This window comes from Lissotriton helveticus, chromosome 3_1 (genome assembly GCF_964261635.1).
Source record: "Lissotriton helveticus chromosome 3_1, aLisHel1.1, whole genome shotgun sequence".
NCBI lineage: Eukaryota > Metazoa > Chordata > Amphibia > Caudata > Salamandridae > Lissotriton > Lissotriton helveticus.
Genome location: NC_136061.1, coordinates 546,180,231 through 546,198,192, shown reverse-complemented (window position 1 = coordinate 546,198,192; position 17,962 = coordinate 546,180,231). Strand labels below are relative to the sequence as shown.

At 45.8% G+C, this 17,962-nt stretch overlaps 1 protein-coding gene across 1 annotated transcript in view; it reads left to right on the top strand.

The window, feature by feature from the left end:
• Nucleotides 1-17,962, top strand: part of RFTN2 (raftlin family member 2) — a 409,447-nt gene that overhangs the window by 339,154 nt on the left and 52,331 nt on the right. Inside the window, exon 9 of the mRNA XM_078680443.1 lies at nucleotides 16,205-16,475. Within this exon, the coding sequence (XP_078536569.1) occupies nucleotides 16,205-16,471 (267 nt within the window). The 3' untranslated portion in view covers nucleotides 16,472-16,475. The remainder of the gene's footprint in view (nucleotides 1-16,204; nucleotides 16,476-17,962) is intronic.

Genomic DNA, 17,962 nt, shown 5'->3' with positions numbered 1-17,962 from the left:
TGTTTCATGTACCGCCCTAAGTAGCATGGGTATGTCCGGACGTGGATCCCATGCTCACAGCGTGACTGGAGCCAAGCTGTACTGGACTGATGACCCCACAACTAGGGCATACATTTTGTGTCTTATTTTCAATGCAGATCATTTGTATCTTTAGCAACACATGCTACAAATAGAAAATGTTACCCTGTAACTTTCTGTTTGTAGTATGTAGTCCTATAAATTCACATGTGCCCACCCTCCTCCCTGGAAGCTAGCGGTGATCACAGATATTGTCCTGATGCATGTATGTACTACATTGATAGAACTAAGCCTTTTAGAAAGGACACTCAACTTTTTGTAGCCTTCACCAAACCCCATGAGGCCATATCTAAAGCTGGCATTACCAGGTGAGATAGTTAACTGCATGCAGACTTTCTATGCCACTGCTAAGCTCACACTCCCATACCCCTTAGAGCCCACTCTACATGCAAAAAGGGTAAAACCCTAGCCTTTTGGGTAACATCCCTTAAACCGTTATCAGCAAGGCTGCTCTTGGTCAGCGCCACGTACCTTCACCAAGCATTATCCACCCCCCCCTCTCATCCCCCCCACGGCGGACACCTCTCCCTCCCCAGCTCCCTCCCCACTCCCACCCACGACACTCTCACCCTCCCAATAAAAGATACAGAACATACCGCCTCCCTTACCTTAGCATCCCCCTCTCTCCCACCTCCTATTCTCAGCCCTCACTACCTTCCTGTCTCCCCCACTGTCTTCAGCCTTCACTCACTCTTCTACTCTCCGGCACCGTCTCCCACTGACGCCACTACCTATACCTCCCACCCACCGCCTACTTCACCTACTTCACCCACACCCCTCGCCCACAAACACGCCCACACTTTGAATGCCACCCCACTCATTAGCACCGCAGAACCTTCCAACAACGCTAGTATATCCCCCCCTCGATACCCTGCCCGCTTTCCAGCTCACTACTCAACCATTCACCAATGGCTCTCACCACCAACCCCATCCCCAATGCACCTCCTGACCTGACTTTATCCAACCTCCAACAAGTCAAAGAGGACATTCTACAAATCAAAAAAGATGTCCACGCAATCAAAGACCTTCTCTCCTCACAGCCCAGTCCACGTCCCACCATCCCTCTACCCCACAAACGACGCACCCTCCATCTTCCCACCATCCCTCTACCCCACAAACGACGCACCCTCCCTACATACCCTCGCCTTCAACGACACCCGCGCTGGCCGACTATCCCAGTTCGCAATAACTCCCACCGCCCCCGTCGTGCCCTCAACCCATTGTCGGACCGCTACCTTTGCTCTCTCCTACGCTCTTATGGCCCAGGTCCGGTAAAACACATATCCAACACACACATCCCCATACCCACAATTCTTACAAACACTCTGAGGTGCCCATCACTCAACAACAGAGGTTCCGTCCCTAACAACCTCAGAAAAGTCCCCCTCACACTAGAAAGCTCGACCACCCTTCTCTCTCCCAAACTCAAGTGCATCCTACTGAACTGCAGATCGGCCCAGAGACACTCCTCCGATATCGCTGATCTCGTCTCAGCCATGGATCTGGACCTAGCCATTCTAACGGAAACGTGGCTTACTGAAGCCTCTACCCCGATTATGGACATCCTAGTCCCCCCCAATTATCACATCATTAGGCTGGACAGGTCTCCTGGCAAGACGGGCGGGGGAATTGCATGCATTTTTAGGAGCAACCTCTCCGTTACTAAAGTCACCTCCCCCTCCCTTTCCTCCTGTGAACTCCTCTGCCTCGACATCACCAGCGAGGGCAAGCAAGTTTGTGCTTTACATCTCATCTATCACCCGCCTGGTGACAATCTCATATTCACCCAACAACTCATGGACATGATCAATTCCAATGCCGGTCGGCAGACCACCCAAGTCTACCTGGGTGACTTCAATCTCCACTGGAACGATCAGAAAGACACAGTGGTGAATAGTCTCAAAACTTTCCTTAATGCGCTTGACCTCACCCAAATATGCGATAGACCAACACACGACAAAGGCTCGATACTCGATCTCATCATTGCCAAAGAGAACTCTACACAACTGGAGGCGATTCTACCCTGCGACTGGTCAGATCACCACATTATCAACTTCTTTATCAATGAAAAAGTTAAACCTAACCCGACTCAACCAATCAAATCCAAAACATGGAAAAGGGACATGAAGAATCTTAACCCCTCTACCCTGCCTCCCCACATCGGCAATCTCCTCCTTCCCCCTTCTGGTGCCTCGGATGTTCAATCACTGATCAACCACTACCTTGACTCTATGAATACAGTCAATGAAGTCCCCCCCTGCAACTGAAGAGAGTCTCCACCAAAATTTCTAACCCCTGGTATGATGATAGACTCAATGACGACAGGCGTACTATGCGAATGGCAGAGCGCACCTGGAGATCGGACCCTTCAGCACTTCACCTCAAAAGGCATATGAACAAGAGAAATGCCTACTTCAGGAAAATAAAACGCACAAAGTCGGACTTCTTTAGCCACCAGTTGGACCAAGCAAAAAACAGGCCAAGAAAGCTGTTCGAACTAATCAAGACCCAAACAAAGACACAACCTTTACAATCAAACAGCACAACAAGCGACACCCCACACTGTGAAGCCTTCTCTGCTTTCTTTAAGCTAAAGACTGACAACATAAGAAATGACCTCATCATGGATGTAATCCGATTCCCCAACCACACCAGAATGGCTAACACTCAACCTAAAAACAAGGCATCTTGGCTGGTCTTCGATACCTACTCGGAAGAAGCAATACACAAACTGCTCTGCACCTTGAAGCCCTCTAATCACCTCACAGACCGTCTACCTGCTAATGCTGTAAAAGACTTCATCCCCTTGCTCCTCCCTCTCTGGACCAAAATCATCAACAGCTCCCTGCAACAAGGTCTCATTCCAGACTCCCTCAAGGTGGGGCAAGTCAGGCCTATACTCAAGAAACCTACAGCTGATCCGTCTGACCTAAACAATTACCGGCCCATCACCAATATTCCCACCCTGGCCAAACTGCTGGAGAAATGTGTCCAACTCCAACTAACAAAACACATTGACCAATTTGACCTCCTCAACCCTCATCAATCAGGCTTCCGAGCTAAACATAGCACGGAAACAGCTATGACACACATAATTGATGACGCCCTCCAAATTCTTGATCGCAATGAGTCCTGCCTCCTCATCCTTCTTGACCTCTCGTCAGCATGTGACACGGTCAAACATGAGAACTTGCTGGAGCTGCTAAGCTCTAGAATGGGTCTTTCGGGAACTGTTCTCAAATGGTTTTCGTCCTTCCTTCACAATCGGTCTCAGAAGTTCAAGATCGACAATGTGCTATCTACACCTGTGCCTGCAGATCTAGGTGTTCCACAAGGATCCTCCCTCTCCCCCACACTGTTCAACCTCGTCATGGAACCGCTCGCCACCTTGCTCCAAGCTTCCAATGTCCAATTCCATATGTACGCCGACGACACACAACTTTACCTAAAGCTACAATCCCCGGAAGATATCAAACATCTGAATTCCACGCTTATTAACACTCAATCCTGGCTGGCCGATAATCACCTCAAACTAAATGCTCTGAAAACTGAGTTCCTACTCATCTCACCCCCGGTGAAAATTTCCACCACCCAAACCTGGCTCAAAAACCTAACAGCACTCAATGTCCAACCTACCATCGTGGATTCGGCGAAATCCCTAGGCATCACACTCGACGCCAAACTCAACATGCAGCAGCACGTTAGCAAAGCCACAAAAGCAGCTAATTTCCAAATCAACATACTGAGGAAAATTAAACCCTTCCTCCCGGCCGAAGACTTCCAAACTGCTGTACAAGCTTTAGTCATCCCTCGAATAGACTACGGAATTGTGGCCCTCAGCGGACTCCCGCTATCCACAACAGCACCCTTAAGAGCCTCTCTGAACGCTGCCGCGAGACTCATTACAGGCTCAAGAAAACATTTGCATATATCCCCAGACTTAAAGTCTCTAAAATGGCTGCCCTTTGAAGCCAGAATACAGCTAAAAATTGCAGTTATGACACACGCGGCCTTGCACCACAATGCACCCAACTACCTCGCTCAAAAGTTGTCTATATCAGGAGGCTCAAGATCCAATAGAAGTACATAAAATCTACTCCTGAAACCTCGTAGATTCCGGAAAGAGAAAACATACAAGCGCTCCTTCTCAGGAATGGCACCCAGGATCTGGAATGCGCTCCCTCCTGAAACCAGGCTTATCTCCTCCACTGCACTCTTCAAGAAAGAGGTGAAAACCATCCTTCTGGCCAAGATCTCCTGAACCTTATAGGTGCTGGATCAGAGACTCTGCATTGCTTTGCATCACTGTTCACCTGGTCCTTTGGCACTATACTTCTACGTGATGGGGACACCACTACGCTACTCTCTCTTACTACCGACCAATATATGATACACGTTGGTCTACTGAGTCACTCTCCCGATGCCCCCACTCAGTTCTCTCTATACTAAAACATTGATATAAGCCATCCACACACCCAGGATGTACCTGAACACCTCTATAGTGGGAACAATGACTTGTGCCATCTGATATTACTTGTTTACCTGATTGTATACTGACATGTTTTATGTATGTTATTATTATCCTACCATGTTAATGACTATTATATTGCTCCCATTTTCTCTGTTCATTCCTACTTCCCCTACCCTGTCTTTGTGAAGCGCTCTGATATCTGTAAGGATCTTGTTCGCGCTATACAAAACTTTGAATAAATAAATAAATAAATTATTGTGTCAACATTCTTGCACGTCAACAGGCTTTAGTTGGCCAAGCGGTCTTTAGAATACATTTTTCAAACATCAACATTATCTGCTTACTAGCAACTGATTTGGATAGGGACTGCTTTATAGTCTGTGCAGAACATGTGTATCTTTAGCAACACATGGTACGAATAGGAAATGTTACTCTGTAACTATCTGTTTGGGTTGTATGATGGAACAACGAGGGAAATACTCTGCATGCCTTTACCACATATTTTATACCCCGCATTTGTTTAGATCGCAAATGCTTTTATAACATATGCCTTTACCATGCATTGTTTATATTTATGTTTATATATCTATATAAACAATGTATTTGTGGGGGGAGACCACTCACACCCCCAAACTTACTGTAAATGTGTGATAAAGGCATACATTGTAAAAGCATATGGTTTTTAAAAACATGCATGGTAATAAATGCATGGTAAAGGTACAACATGGTAAAAACCTCATTGTAAAGGCTGTTTCTCACCTGTTTGTAGTGTTGTAGATTTACATGTGCCCACCCTCCTCCTTAAGAGCAAGAAATGATCACAGATATGTTCCTTGTCCTTTAACTCCCTTTACTTTGCACACCATGTGAGAAGGTGTGTTGGTATATGCTGTCCACTAATTAAAGTGGGCACCTTGTACCAGGCCACACAACCCTTATGATGTATGAGGTCAAATATAACCTTCAGAAAGCTATCCAAGTTGTAGCTGTGGAGAGCAGAATATCACCTCCTGAATGACTAAATGAAGGGAGAACCACGCAATAGTTATATAAAAATATGTATTTATTAATATACCTATCTCTACTAATCTCTACACAAGATTAGAACATAAAGCACATAATACTGTAATGATAGAACATTCGTAAGTAGCACAATACACAGCGGGCTCTAGGGAGAGAAAGAAACATATACTAAAAAAATGGAATAACAATCACTTCTTTAACAGACACAGTGCCTAGAGCACATATAATCGCTGGGACCCCAAGGAACCTGCTAGAGGAGTGACACAGGGAGGACACAGAGGACAGGGGCAGTGAGGAAACACGACCGCGTGCTCTGTACAACTCTATGGGAAAGTCGCAGTTGGAAAGTTAGAGGTTAAGGACACTTCTACGAGGACTTCAAGCAAACCCTTTGGAACATAAGCGGTTCTAGAGCCAACCCACTAGTGATTATTGAGGTACCCGTGTTACCTATCCCAGAGGAGCAGGGTGCATAGGGGTCAAGTGGTGTCGGAAACCTTTGTCGTTTTCAATGGAGAGCTGCAAAGAAGTACTGCTGCCAGGAAGGCAAAGAGTGTCCAGAGGAATCCAAGCCTGGATTCAAGGTGAGAGGAACCTGAAAGCAGAGGGGACAGAGCCTGGGTCATGGTAAGTCACCAGTGGCTCGGAAGTCGAATGCCCACCGATGTCAGGTGCATCAGGTGTGATGAAGGGATGCTTGACTCTGCAGCCACAGGGACCAGGAGACGTCGAGGATGACCAGGATCCGTAGGTGAGCTGTCCCACGAAGGATGTCAAGTGCTGAGGGGTCAATGTCCGGCTGGAGCACCAACAAGCATTGGCAAATGCAACCCACGTGGTCAGAGGAAACAGGTTACTGTGTGGACCAGCAAGGTCCAGGGGACTCTCCCAAGCAATGGAGAGTCAGGGCACGTCTGGAGCAACCAGGTAAGCCCAAAAACTAACCAGGTGACTCTCGCTAGGACCCACAGGCTAACGGACCAGGAATCGCGAGGAGACCTCAAGCGAGTGTGCAAAATACCAGCCCACAGAGCACTTGGTAAGTGGAGGCCAGATATCTTCGGTGCAAATACTGCTCAGGGTCAGGACTACACGGAGTCCAATGCTCAGGCTCAGTGATCGCCAAAAAGCATATACACGCAGGGGATCGGGTTGAACGGTCCCCATGAGGGATACTGGTGTCAGAATCGCTCAGGGGCTTTTAGGAACCCACCTCCTGTGTTGCAGAAATCTTCGGATTCTGCAGGAGCTCTGGAGAAGCAAGTCAATCAGATGCGTTTAGTTGCCTGTTGCTGCAGGGGAGTAACTCCTTTACTCCAAGGAAGATTCTTCAGTCAAGCAATCATAGCGCAGGCAGTCGAAGCACTTGGTTTCTTCTTAGCAGAATCTTGTCCAGGTAAAATCTAAAGTCCTGTAGTCAGGTAACCCACTTTATACACATGGGAAGGGGTTAAAGGGATTCTGGGGACCATCCTAGGCGAGTGGCAGGACAGAGGGGTGGCTACACCCATGTCCTTTGTCCAGTTTCGTGCCAGAGCAGGAGCCCATGGCTCCCAGAACTGGTTTGAGCTGGACTATGCACAGGGACACCAAATGTGCTCCCAGTGAAGACTTTCTGGCACTCTCAGAGTGCACCCACCCAGACCCAATACCCTAAACCCTGTCTGGGAAGTGGCCACACCTCCCTATGACAAGATGCCTATTGTCATGCTTTCCTCTGCTTGAGCTTGGCTCAGCAGCAGGAGAGCTGTCTGTGGCCGGCAGCATCCATTTTGTGCTGCCCAGATCGAGAAAGCTGGTACCGGGTAGACCTGTGACCCACAGTAGTGGTTCTAGAAGGGTGGAAGCATACCACTCACACCAGTTACTGGTGTGGAGGTATGATTCCAAGGTGTTTAACACCAAACACAACATGTTTCTAAGCAGCCATTTCAAAGTTAGCATTTACTGTGAGGTTATAATGTACTTAAACCTATATGTCTGGCTGCATCACCGACAACCCCGGAGAATGGTCTCCGAAGGCTGCAGAGGGGCTCTGCTCATGCAGGGGCACCCTCTCACGTAAAACCTAGCACCCTGCCTTCAGGATTGATAAGGCCTGCCATAGGGGTGACTGATAGGTTTTTAAGTGTAGTGATTTAGATAGAAATAGTGAACCTATATCTCAGGAAGTGGTGCAAGCACCAGCTTACACAGTCTGCTGTAGCAGGCCTGTCATGTCATTTTGAATGGCCTCTCTTGAGTGGCATAATACATGCTGCAGCCCATGGGAGGCCTCTGGGGTACCTATGACCTGGGTACATGGTGTACCATATACTAGGGACTTGTAAGGGTACACCAGTATCCAATCTGTAGTGTACCTAAAGTACATACATAACAATTTGAGGGAGAAAGCAGTTAGATTGGGGTCCTGGATAGCGGGATCCTGGCCAGACTAGTCCAAAAACAGTGATACATCATCAAAAAGTGGGGGTAACCATATGAAGCACATCCTACTTTCCAACACACCACACTCCATTCATACTACTGTCCACGGAGCCGAAAACAATCTGAGGGGAAGCCAGTATGCTGGTGCATTGTGGACAAAGGGTGGAGTCAAAGTTGCAAACCTCTGGGCCCAACACTAGATGGCAGGAGTATCCAGAGCATATGAATATATAGCACTAAATGCTATGAACATACGGTTAAAATTTCCATATATATATATATATATATATATATATATATATATATATATATATATATGTATATATATATATATATATATATATATATATATATATATATATATATATATTACCTACTGGCGGTCGCCAGTAGGTAGTTATAGTTAGGATTGTTTTCCATAGGAAATCTGCAACATTGTATTGGGAATAACTTTGGCGCCGGTGGACGAATCTTCGCGAATTTCTCAAAGAAGATGGCCCGCTCCGCTCTACTCCTTCCCTGAAAGTTTGGGGGGGATTTGTCAAGCGGGGGCCGAGATAAAAGGGGGGTCCCAAAACGTGTTTTCCCCATGTTAATTTCCATAGGGCGGTTGGATTCACTTTTAGCCCGAACTGCTGAATGGATTTCCACCAAACTTGGCAAAATTGTAGGGACTGGTACCCGATGTGCCTTTGCTACGTCTCAAGATATGTGCTCCAGTGGATTTTAAGTAATTTAGGTTAAAAAAAATATATATGTATATGCGCGCCCCGGTACGCGCACCGGGGCGCGCACCAGCGCACTACGCGAGTTCGCGAGCGGAAAGCTGATTGGCTCTCGGGTGTCTGTCAACATTCCAAACAGTCCGGAGCGGCCGCCATCTTGTGTCTCGGTAGGATCGAGACACAAGAGGTGGCAAAAACAAAGGGGGAAATGACCAAAAGGGGGCAGAGTAGACACCCCTGACCCCCTAGGTTTTCTGAGGTGGGCCTAGAAGGATTCTTAAGGGCAAAAAAACGTTTTCACAGGGTAAGCGCTGGGTGCACTCACAGGTGCCCGCTCCGGTACGCGTACCCTGAGCGCACCACGGTGAAAAACTGTAAAAAATTAGAGTGAAAATACAGCTCTTTTTTGAAAATTGGAGGTAGTTCTGAAAATAACTTTTTTTTGGTTTTTCTTTTTTTTTTAATACTTTTTTATAACGATTTTATATTTTTTTTGGATTTTTTTCAGGGGAAAAACAAAAACAGGGATTCCAAAACTGCTCAACAGGAGCAAATAATTGTGAAAAATTAGGGACGGGGAGGGCAGCGGTGTTCCTGTCTCTTCATAGCAATGAGTTCAACGCTTTGCTCCCCATAACAGAGCAGTTCATCACAGTCCACGCATAGAAATGTTATGCCTGCAAAGACCGGCTGCATATTAGGGACCATTCTTCCACGTGGTGTTCCTGAAGGTGTTGCTCCACCAGTGGAGGTGCTGCCGCCATCTCTTGGTAAATTCCGTGCCAGGTCCCTGACACTCTCCCTGGCATAGTTATTTGGATGTAATCTCTGGACATGCCTAATTAAAGTGGCATTTCCAAAGCTATATTTCCTATTAGGATTGCCTCTGGATAAAATAGAGCCACATATTTTGCAGGTTACCTTAGCAGCATTAACCTTTTTTTTCCTTCAGGGATGTTAAATAATTTCCAAATGAAGTGGTCCTTTGTTTTGTGGTGAGGAGGGTCCTCAGGCAAAAAACCATCAGAATCATTGCTGGATGACTCCCTTTCAGTCATTGCTGTAGATCAGGAATCTTTGAGAAGCAGATAATGCACAGAACACCTCTTGCTCTCTCCAAGTACAAAGCAATAGTGAGAGAAATGGGTGGGTTTCTCAATATTTGGAAAAAAAAATGTTCTGAACCAATGAAAAGTGTTATTTTAAAGTCACATGGCTTGACGCGCTTAGGCTACGCGCTCCGGAGCGCTTCCGGGGACGCTTACGCGGCGCGAACATAGGCGCTTCCGGGGGGCGCTTACGTTGCGCGATCGTATGCGCTCGGGCGCTTCCGGGTGCGCTTACGCCGTGCGTCATAAGACGCATCACGCGGCTACGCGATACGTCACGATGATGTTTTCGTTCGCGGCAATAGCGCTAACGGGACGCTCACCGGGGCGCGCCGCAAGACTGCGCTTACCGTTGCGCTCACCGGTATGCGCACCGGGAGCGCTCCAGGGCAAAAAAAATATATTTTTTTAAAAGCATGAACAATATACATATAAAAAATAGAATTACATAAATATACAATATAGGATTCATTATAAAAAATATTATATTTCATAGCTATAGAATTTTGCTATTAAAAAACCTTTGAAATTCACTGAAAAAAACATAGGTTTGAGGCCCTATATATAGTTAGGAATTAGCATTTAAAAAACCTATGAAATTCACTGAAAAAACCATAGGTTTCACACCAGTTATAGTTAGGAATTAGCATTTAAAAAACCTATTAAATTCACTGACAAAACCATAGGTTTCACACCAGTTACAGTTAGCTGGAAATTTTACTTGCATAAAACCATTGAAATTCCCACGTTATAGTTAGTTGGACTCACTATAACTTGCGCGTGCAATGCACTGCTGATGACGTCACATATTACATCACTCATGACATGGTCACTGACATCACTCATGACTTTATTACCACTTAAACTGCTGAACGAAATTACACCAAATCTGGCAGAAAGCTAGATATTGACCCGGAAAGGGTGCTTTTGTGATTTAGTGTGAATCCGTTCAACAGTTTCTGAGAAATTAAGGTTCAAAATTAATGTATGTATCATGCCACAGATGATCTGTGGACTCAGCAGATCTAAAGACAGATCTGCTTGAATGCCACAGCCAAATTAACAAAGATCCCCAGTCCTCATATAAGGTAAAGAGAAACATATTTGGGGGGTGGGGCAGGGTAGGGATACCCTAACCCCCCGACATCTGATTGGGGAAGGGAAGGGGTAGCAAAAGGGAGCTGTGCCATTACCAGGCCAGAGAACCTCATTCCCCAGGCTGCATGATATTTTTGTTTGAAGTCCTTTTTATTTTTGAAAAAAAGAGAGGAGCAAAGGGTCATGTGTACACAGCGTTAAGCCTACAACCCATTCAGGGCCGGCCGCGTTATTTGCAATTATTTCTCAGCAAAGAAACAAAAAACTGTGAGAGGCCAAGTTAGACACAGCATGTCACCTACAACCCATATTGGGCCGGCCGCGTTGTCAAGGATGTGCAGTGATAACCACTTGTTGTAGGGTTTCTTGAGGCCTGTCTATAAGCAGTAACCTTAAGAGTAGTGCAATTCAGGTCTCGACATACACAGCGATAAGCCTACAACCCACTTAGGGCCGGCCGCGTCAATTGCAAATGTTTCTCAATGTAGGCTCAGGCAACAGGGAACCTATGGCGAAAGGATATGTCGCCAACCAGTCGTGGTAGGCCAACTGCTGGTACTAGTATATGTGCCAATAATGGCAGGTTGTGTTACATTTCAGGACCCATAAAAAGAAGGACAGTAACTTTATGAACATGGGCGATGAGCCCCTAAATAGTGGATAGTGAGTGACAGACAGAAACAAAGCAGGGATAGATGGAGAAAGGACGGATGGGGAGCAGAAAGAGCTATCTGTGTAGGCGAGTGAGCAGACCATAGATAACTCTCAGCAGTGACCGTCCGGAAACACTGTGCAGGCCGCATTGAGCACGCTGGAAGGTGGGAATTATAATCAATCTGAGCATAGAAAAAGCCTGTTAGGATTTGGCGGGAGCAGGGCATCCTCAAAGAGACGCAGCGCTCTAAGCTTGGCAGGCAAGTATCGTGCGTGTTCTATTTTACAGAGGTGTTGGACCAGGGGACGCCACACAGCATTAAAACGAGTTTCCCGCAGTTGCAGTCGAGCAGTGAAGAGCTCCATGGTTAAAACGTGCCACAGTCGCACAAACCAAGCAGCAATCGGAGGCGCCTAAGGCCTTTTCCAATAGAGTGCAATGAGTTGTTTGGCAGCCCCGAGCATATGCAAAGCTATAGTCCAATCACTGCTCGTGAGTGCTTTCAGAGTGGCAGGTTTGATCCCCAAGAGTATCGTGGCTGTGGAGTCAGGCAGAGGAAACCCCAACACCTCCTTGATGTGGCTAAGGACTTCCTTCCAGGGCAGGGTGAGAAGCGGGCAGGCCCACCAGATGTGAATGAAGTCGCCAGATGCATTCGAACATCTCCAAAACAGGGGGGACGCCGGAGGGAACATACGCTTCAACCGGACCCGCGTATAGTACCATTGCGTCATCATTTTATACGCATTTTCCCTCTGTGGGATGCTGCGATAGACCCTAGGAATGTCTTGCCAAAGATGATTCCACTGTCCAGGTGTGATTTCCGTTCCCGACGCCAGGTGCCATTGCCGTTGGTGTAGCGTCAGTGTAGGCGGATGTTGAAGGATCCAATATGTCCGTGATATGAGTCCCTTCGAATCTTCGAATGAGCGGACCAGCCGCTCAAAGGGGTCATAAGGTCGAGTAGCCGCCTGATACATGGTGGGCGACGATACCCAATGCTGCAACTGCGCATATTGCAGACCCGCTTCTCAGCACTGGACGTCCCCCCTCAAACATGTCTCCAATTACTCTGCACCCTCCCCGTAACCACTTGGCAAATGTTTGTGTATGACATGCCGGTGGGAAGAGCAGGTTGTCTGCTTTAGGGGTATGAGGGGAAGGGAATGTCGTCAGCCCCTTACGTACAGCTATTTTGTCCCATATATCAAGGACCGTTTTTGTAGGCACCTCCATATAGGCACTGTGGGAGCGCGCCGTCCTATGGAGCCATGTAAGCCGCCTTCTCGTCTGCTTCAGCCATCACCCCGCCACCAGGCAGCCAGGTCAACATTCGCTGCTGATCTCCCCGCCGCTGCACCGTCCAGTCTCCAGCTCAAAGGGACCCCGGGGGGTCGCCAGGACGCAAGGAGAGCACCGCTATGGATTTCACAAAATGGCGGGTGACTCCGCTCAGGCTCCAACTCCCTGGCTACCTCCGCGCCTCGGGCCATCTACAAACAATTCCCAGCATCGCAATCGGCACCCCCAGATCGCCAGCAGTCAGTGTCCTCCTCTGGGGTGTCAGCCACGGCCCCCCAGCTTCCCTGAAATGGCTTAATATAGCGGCGGTCAGCCGGAGCTCCCCGAGTGCACGTCTTACCACATCGCTGGCGAGACCACGCCCCGGGCATGATATTTTTAAGGGGAAGGGGCATGCAGCCTCCCTTCTTGAGCCATTATGAGGTCCCGGGGACCCCATCATTAAAGGGTAGGATGGGAGTTCAGCCTCCCTCCCAGGGCAATTACATGGCCCCAGTGACCACATCCCCTGGGTCCGCAACAAATTAAAACTTGCTTGGATGCCTCGCTCCCTCCTGGGCAACCCACAGAAATTGCAGACAATGGGTCTGTGGGGGGAGCCACGGGGCCCCCATGACCCTCAGGCTCCCCTTCCTGCACCCATCTCAGGTGTACAAAAGGGGCTGGTGATGGACGGAGCATCTGAATCAATCAAACACTCACACCCAGTCAAAAGATCTGGGTTTAATCCATCACCGTTCTTTAGCCCACTCTGCCACCCCAGTTCAGACATGGCTATATGCAAATCAGTCTGACCCTGTGCCTCATGGGAACAGTCCAGCCCGAACTGCCAAGCCATGTCTTCCCTGGACCGGAAACAAGCTTCCGAGGACCGGTTTCTGGCATTCCAGCCGTCTTCAGCCCGGCTTGCTTGAATCCAGTGGCAAAGTGAGCAAGGGACTCACGTCTGAGCATACCCTGCCACACTTATGGCGGCCAAAAGCGGTACAAAAGGGGATGGTGATGGACGGAGCATCTGAATCAATCAAACACTCACACCCAGTACATATGGTAGGACCAACTGGATCACTGTCAAAACCATCACAATGCACAATTAGTCAAAGTAAAGCAGATCACAAACGAACACAATTAGTGAAAGTAAAGCAGATCACAAACGAACACCCAGTGACTATTGGTGGTCACTGAACTTAGCATCAGCCTGACACATAAGCACATTCGGCACCACCCGCATTGTACGCCCATAATCTCAGCCGACCACTATTGGACCCTACCACACCTGGATACTATGCAATCGTTTATTCCTTTAATTTGTTAATTGTGGATGCAATTCCTTAAAGCATGATTATTGTTTTACCCTCACAGTAGACATAATACCAAATAAAATACTCTCTTTCTCATTTAGATTGCCCTTAAAACATTTGGACCAAACATGAATTAGATTTATCAATTTATGACTTATGCTATGAATACTTTACATCGATAAAATAATGGTATAGTTGGACGACCATCTCACCACATAATTCAGCTTCTGAATTATTATTGGCCTTGTACAGTATACAGGAGCCTATTGGTTTGTAGGTCTTGGTTATTTTGGAATGCATTAGTTAAGCAAACAAGCCCTATGACATTTTACTTGCCTCTAGCTCCAGTTTGTAACAATCCTGATTTTGTCCCAGTATATGAAAAGGAAAATGCTATTTGTTGAGATGAAAGGTGTGAGAATATATACAGGTTTTTTAAAGGCAACACAAGGTCATTCAATCGCAACACTTTTATTCTCTTGGAAGCTATACCCCCATGTTCTGCTTGATGATCGTCCACAAAGCAGATGCCACTGAAAATAGTGCTGGAGGAAATTGCCTAAATTGGGCCATCAGCTTTTATTGTCTCAGCTGCTAGTAATAATGAAATCTGTTAAGCCTCGTCACAGTGTGGCAGGCAACCTGCCATGGTACATAACACAGAGAGCTCATCAACCTGACAGTGAACTCTGTATTTTTAGCCCATCCACCAGTGGAGCAGATGCACTGAAGGCAAAAGAGACTTGGCTAGAGAAAATTAGTCATGGTTGCCCTACCTTAAGTAGTGCAGGAGGAATATCAGTAGTAAATGATCTGTCAGGTCAAGGGTTTCCTATGGCAGATCCAACTGAGGCTCTGCTTTTGGAATTCCAGGGTTCCCCCATCTCTAAATGGGAAGAGGAACAGTACATTTGCAAACAGGACATCAACTATTTTTCAACTTCTAGTTGGGATCTTTGTTCTTGGCTCCCAAAGAAGTTCAAACTCACTGTAATTTACAGTTGCGCTGCATAGTTGGGAAATAGAATTATAGGAAGTGCCTACAAATTACCACACTCTTCAAGCAAAGCTGAAATTTAGTCTTGAATAACCATTTTTCCTATATTTGACGTTTATTGCTATCTTCTAGCATTCATATTGCCTTACAGTTAAAAAGGATGTTTATTCTTCCTTGTAACACTGTGTCTACTCTTCCTCATCAGAGTAAGTGAGGGACTGTGGGCCAAATGTATCATTGGCCAGGTCACATTGCAGTTCTGTGTTTGCACAATGACCTAGCTATTTCTTTACACTGGACTGGATGTATCAATCCAGCCCAGTTCAGAATGTGGTTTCAAACTTTTACAGGAATCCTACCTCATCAGTATTTACAATGAAGGATTGCCTTTGTGAATGAAGACAAAGATGAACGCCTGAGTGCAAGAAACCTCAGACTTCTATCAACTTCATTCATATCTGCCATGTGGTTACATTATTGTAACCCCTATCCATTGGAGTATGCTTGAGAATCTACTAGCTACAGATATTCAGGCATCATACTGGCACTATTTTTGAAATTCATCTGCAGGTCTGCCTCTCTAGCTGATTTATCATTGTTCTTTTATTTTTCTCAATGCAGAAACTTCTCCCACTACATCCACACCAATTTTGAGAACAAGTGTTAACATGTAGACTCTGGTGCTAGGGCTCATTCCAGGTTTGTCAGATACTTCCTGCAGAATCTCTGTCTGGGATACTTTAATTACAGCTGTCCCACACCTGTTCTGATTGTGCTTAAATGTTGTATTACAGATGTTTAACATTTTCCCATAATGATGGGAAAAATACAATTTGTACAGACGTGAATGAAAAGATCCCTAAGATTATGGATTTTAAGTTTAAAATTCAGTAATGCAAAGCTGTTAAAAGGGAATACCATAAGTGAATAAACACTGATATTCATCTACAGGTTTAAACAATTAATTTATATTTGTTACATTTCTCTGGAGTTTGATTTGTCTGTGTTTGTGTTACAGAAGAAATCTGCAAAACACATAGGAGTGGAAGAAAAGGGCAAAGCATCAAGCAGAAACATTGGCTCACACACCGTTCCCAGCAGGACTCCAGAAAGACCATCATCAGATGAGTTCCGAATGGCTCCTTCGAGACAGTGCTGGGCTAAAGAGGAGCCCACACAGTATGGACATTTTTCAGGTTTCAGTTGCAATGACAGTGTGCTAAGAGAACTAGATGATGGACAGTTTGAGCAGGAAGACGGAGTAACCCAAGTTACGTGCATGTGACCAAGTAAGTAGAGGTACTGGAAATACACAAAGAGTGGAACCCTAGAGTTACATGATCACCTGCACTTTTACAACCCTCTTTCTTCAGGCCTACCTAGCAGATCTTTCTTGTCATTTACATAAACCTTCGCTTGAAGCTGGAATTGATCATGATATTCCAAGTTTCCAACAACAAACTAATAGTGTCTGCTGCGATGACTGGATTGTTTGAATTAATCACAGCTTTAGGAAATTACTCTCGGCGGCATCCGTTTTCATCTCAAACATAATTATGGATTCACTATGAATGCAATTGTCATTACCACTTTAGTAATAATTAAGCTACATTTGGATTTCTTTTAAGTGCAATCTTAATTTTTTTTAACAGATATTTATCTTCACTATAGACAACCATCAAAGGGAACACACAGTTGGTCCTAAGATTTCATTGGATCTATTAAAACCACCAAATTGTTTGTTAAAGTTCTTGGTTTCTTTGTTTGATAAACTTTTTAAAATGTATGGTTTTTATAGGTTGTCTCATTAAATATCTAATCTTTCTCTTTCTTAAGTCATGCTTTTTATTTGGAATTAGTTTGACAAAGCATAATATGAGGGCCCAATTCACAAAGGTTATGTAGTGATCCTGACTTACTCATGAATTTCAGGAGTAAGTCAGAAGGACTTCTGGCATGCTTGTTGTATTCAGGAGTACTACAAGAGTACTACAACAGTAAGTCACATCAAAATAGGCCCTAAGTGTTTCTCAAGGACAGCTTAGAACTGATCTAAAAAAATAGGTAAGTTCAGTTACCCTACCTCCTGCCTCTTTTCCAGTCTTAACCTGTGGGTAGCTAGGCCTTGCCGGGTCTGGTGACTTAGTGGACTAATACATCCACTTCAGGAATCAATGGGGTATATTAACATGGGGGTAGCGCCACCAGAATGTCAATTTTAGCGACGTTCTTGTGGCTCTATGCCCTTCTCCATATTTACAAAGTGGCGCTAAGCAACTTTGAGTGATTTGTAAATAGGGCCCCTTTACACTCACCACTTTGTGTGAAAGGGGCGTGCAATGGGTGTTGCTGAGGGCGTTCCACTGCACCACCCTTTGCATTTTGACACTGCCTCAGATTTACAAGGATGTGTAAGTCTGAGGCAGCACCAAAAGCAAATGCCATGCAAAATACTTTTATTTCTCCTCGCTTTTTTTTTGTTGCTTTTGCTATGAATGCTGCATTTTGCATCACACATAGAAAGAGCAAAACGCCATTATTATTTTTTTTATAACAATTTTAATTGGCTTTTTCAGTGTAACAGTACACGTAGAATTCGCTTTCTTACATGCAGATAACATACTTTGGCATCTTCATTGTATACAAATAATATTACATTTGGTGATCTGTGAACGTCGACAATCATTACACCATATACATGTTAATATTAGAGACGTGGGCCTCCGGATGCTCCTCCCCCTGGGTATAGCTTATGTGTTATGTGTGTGGAAGACCT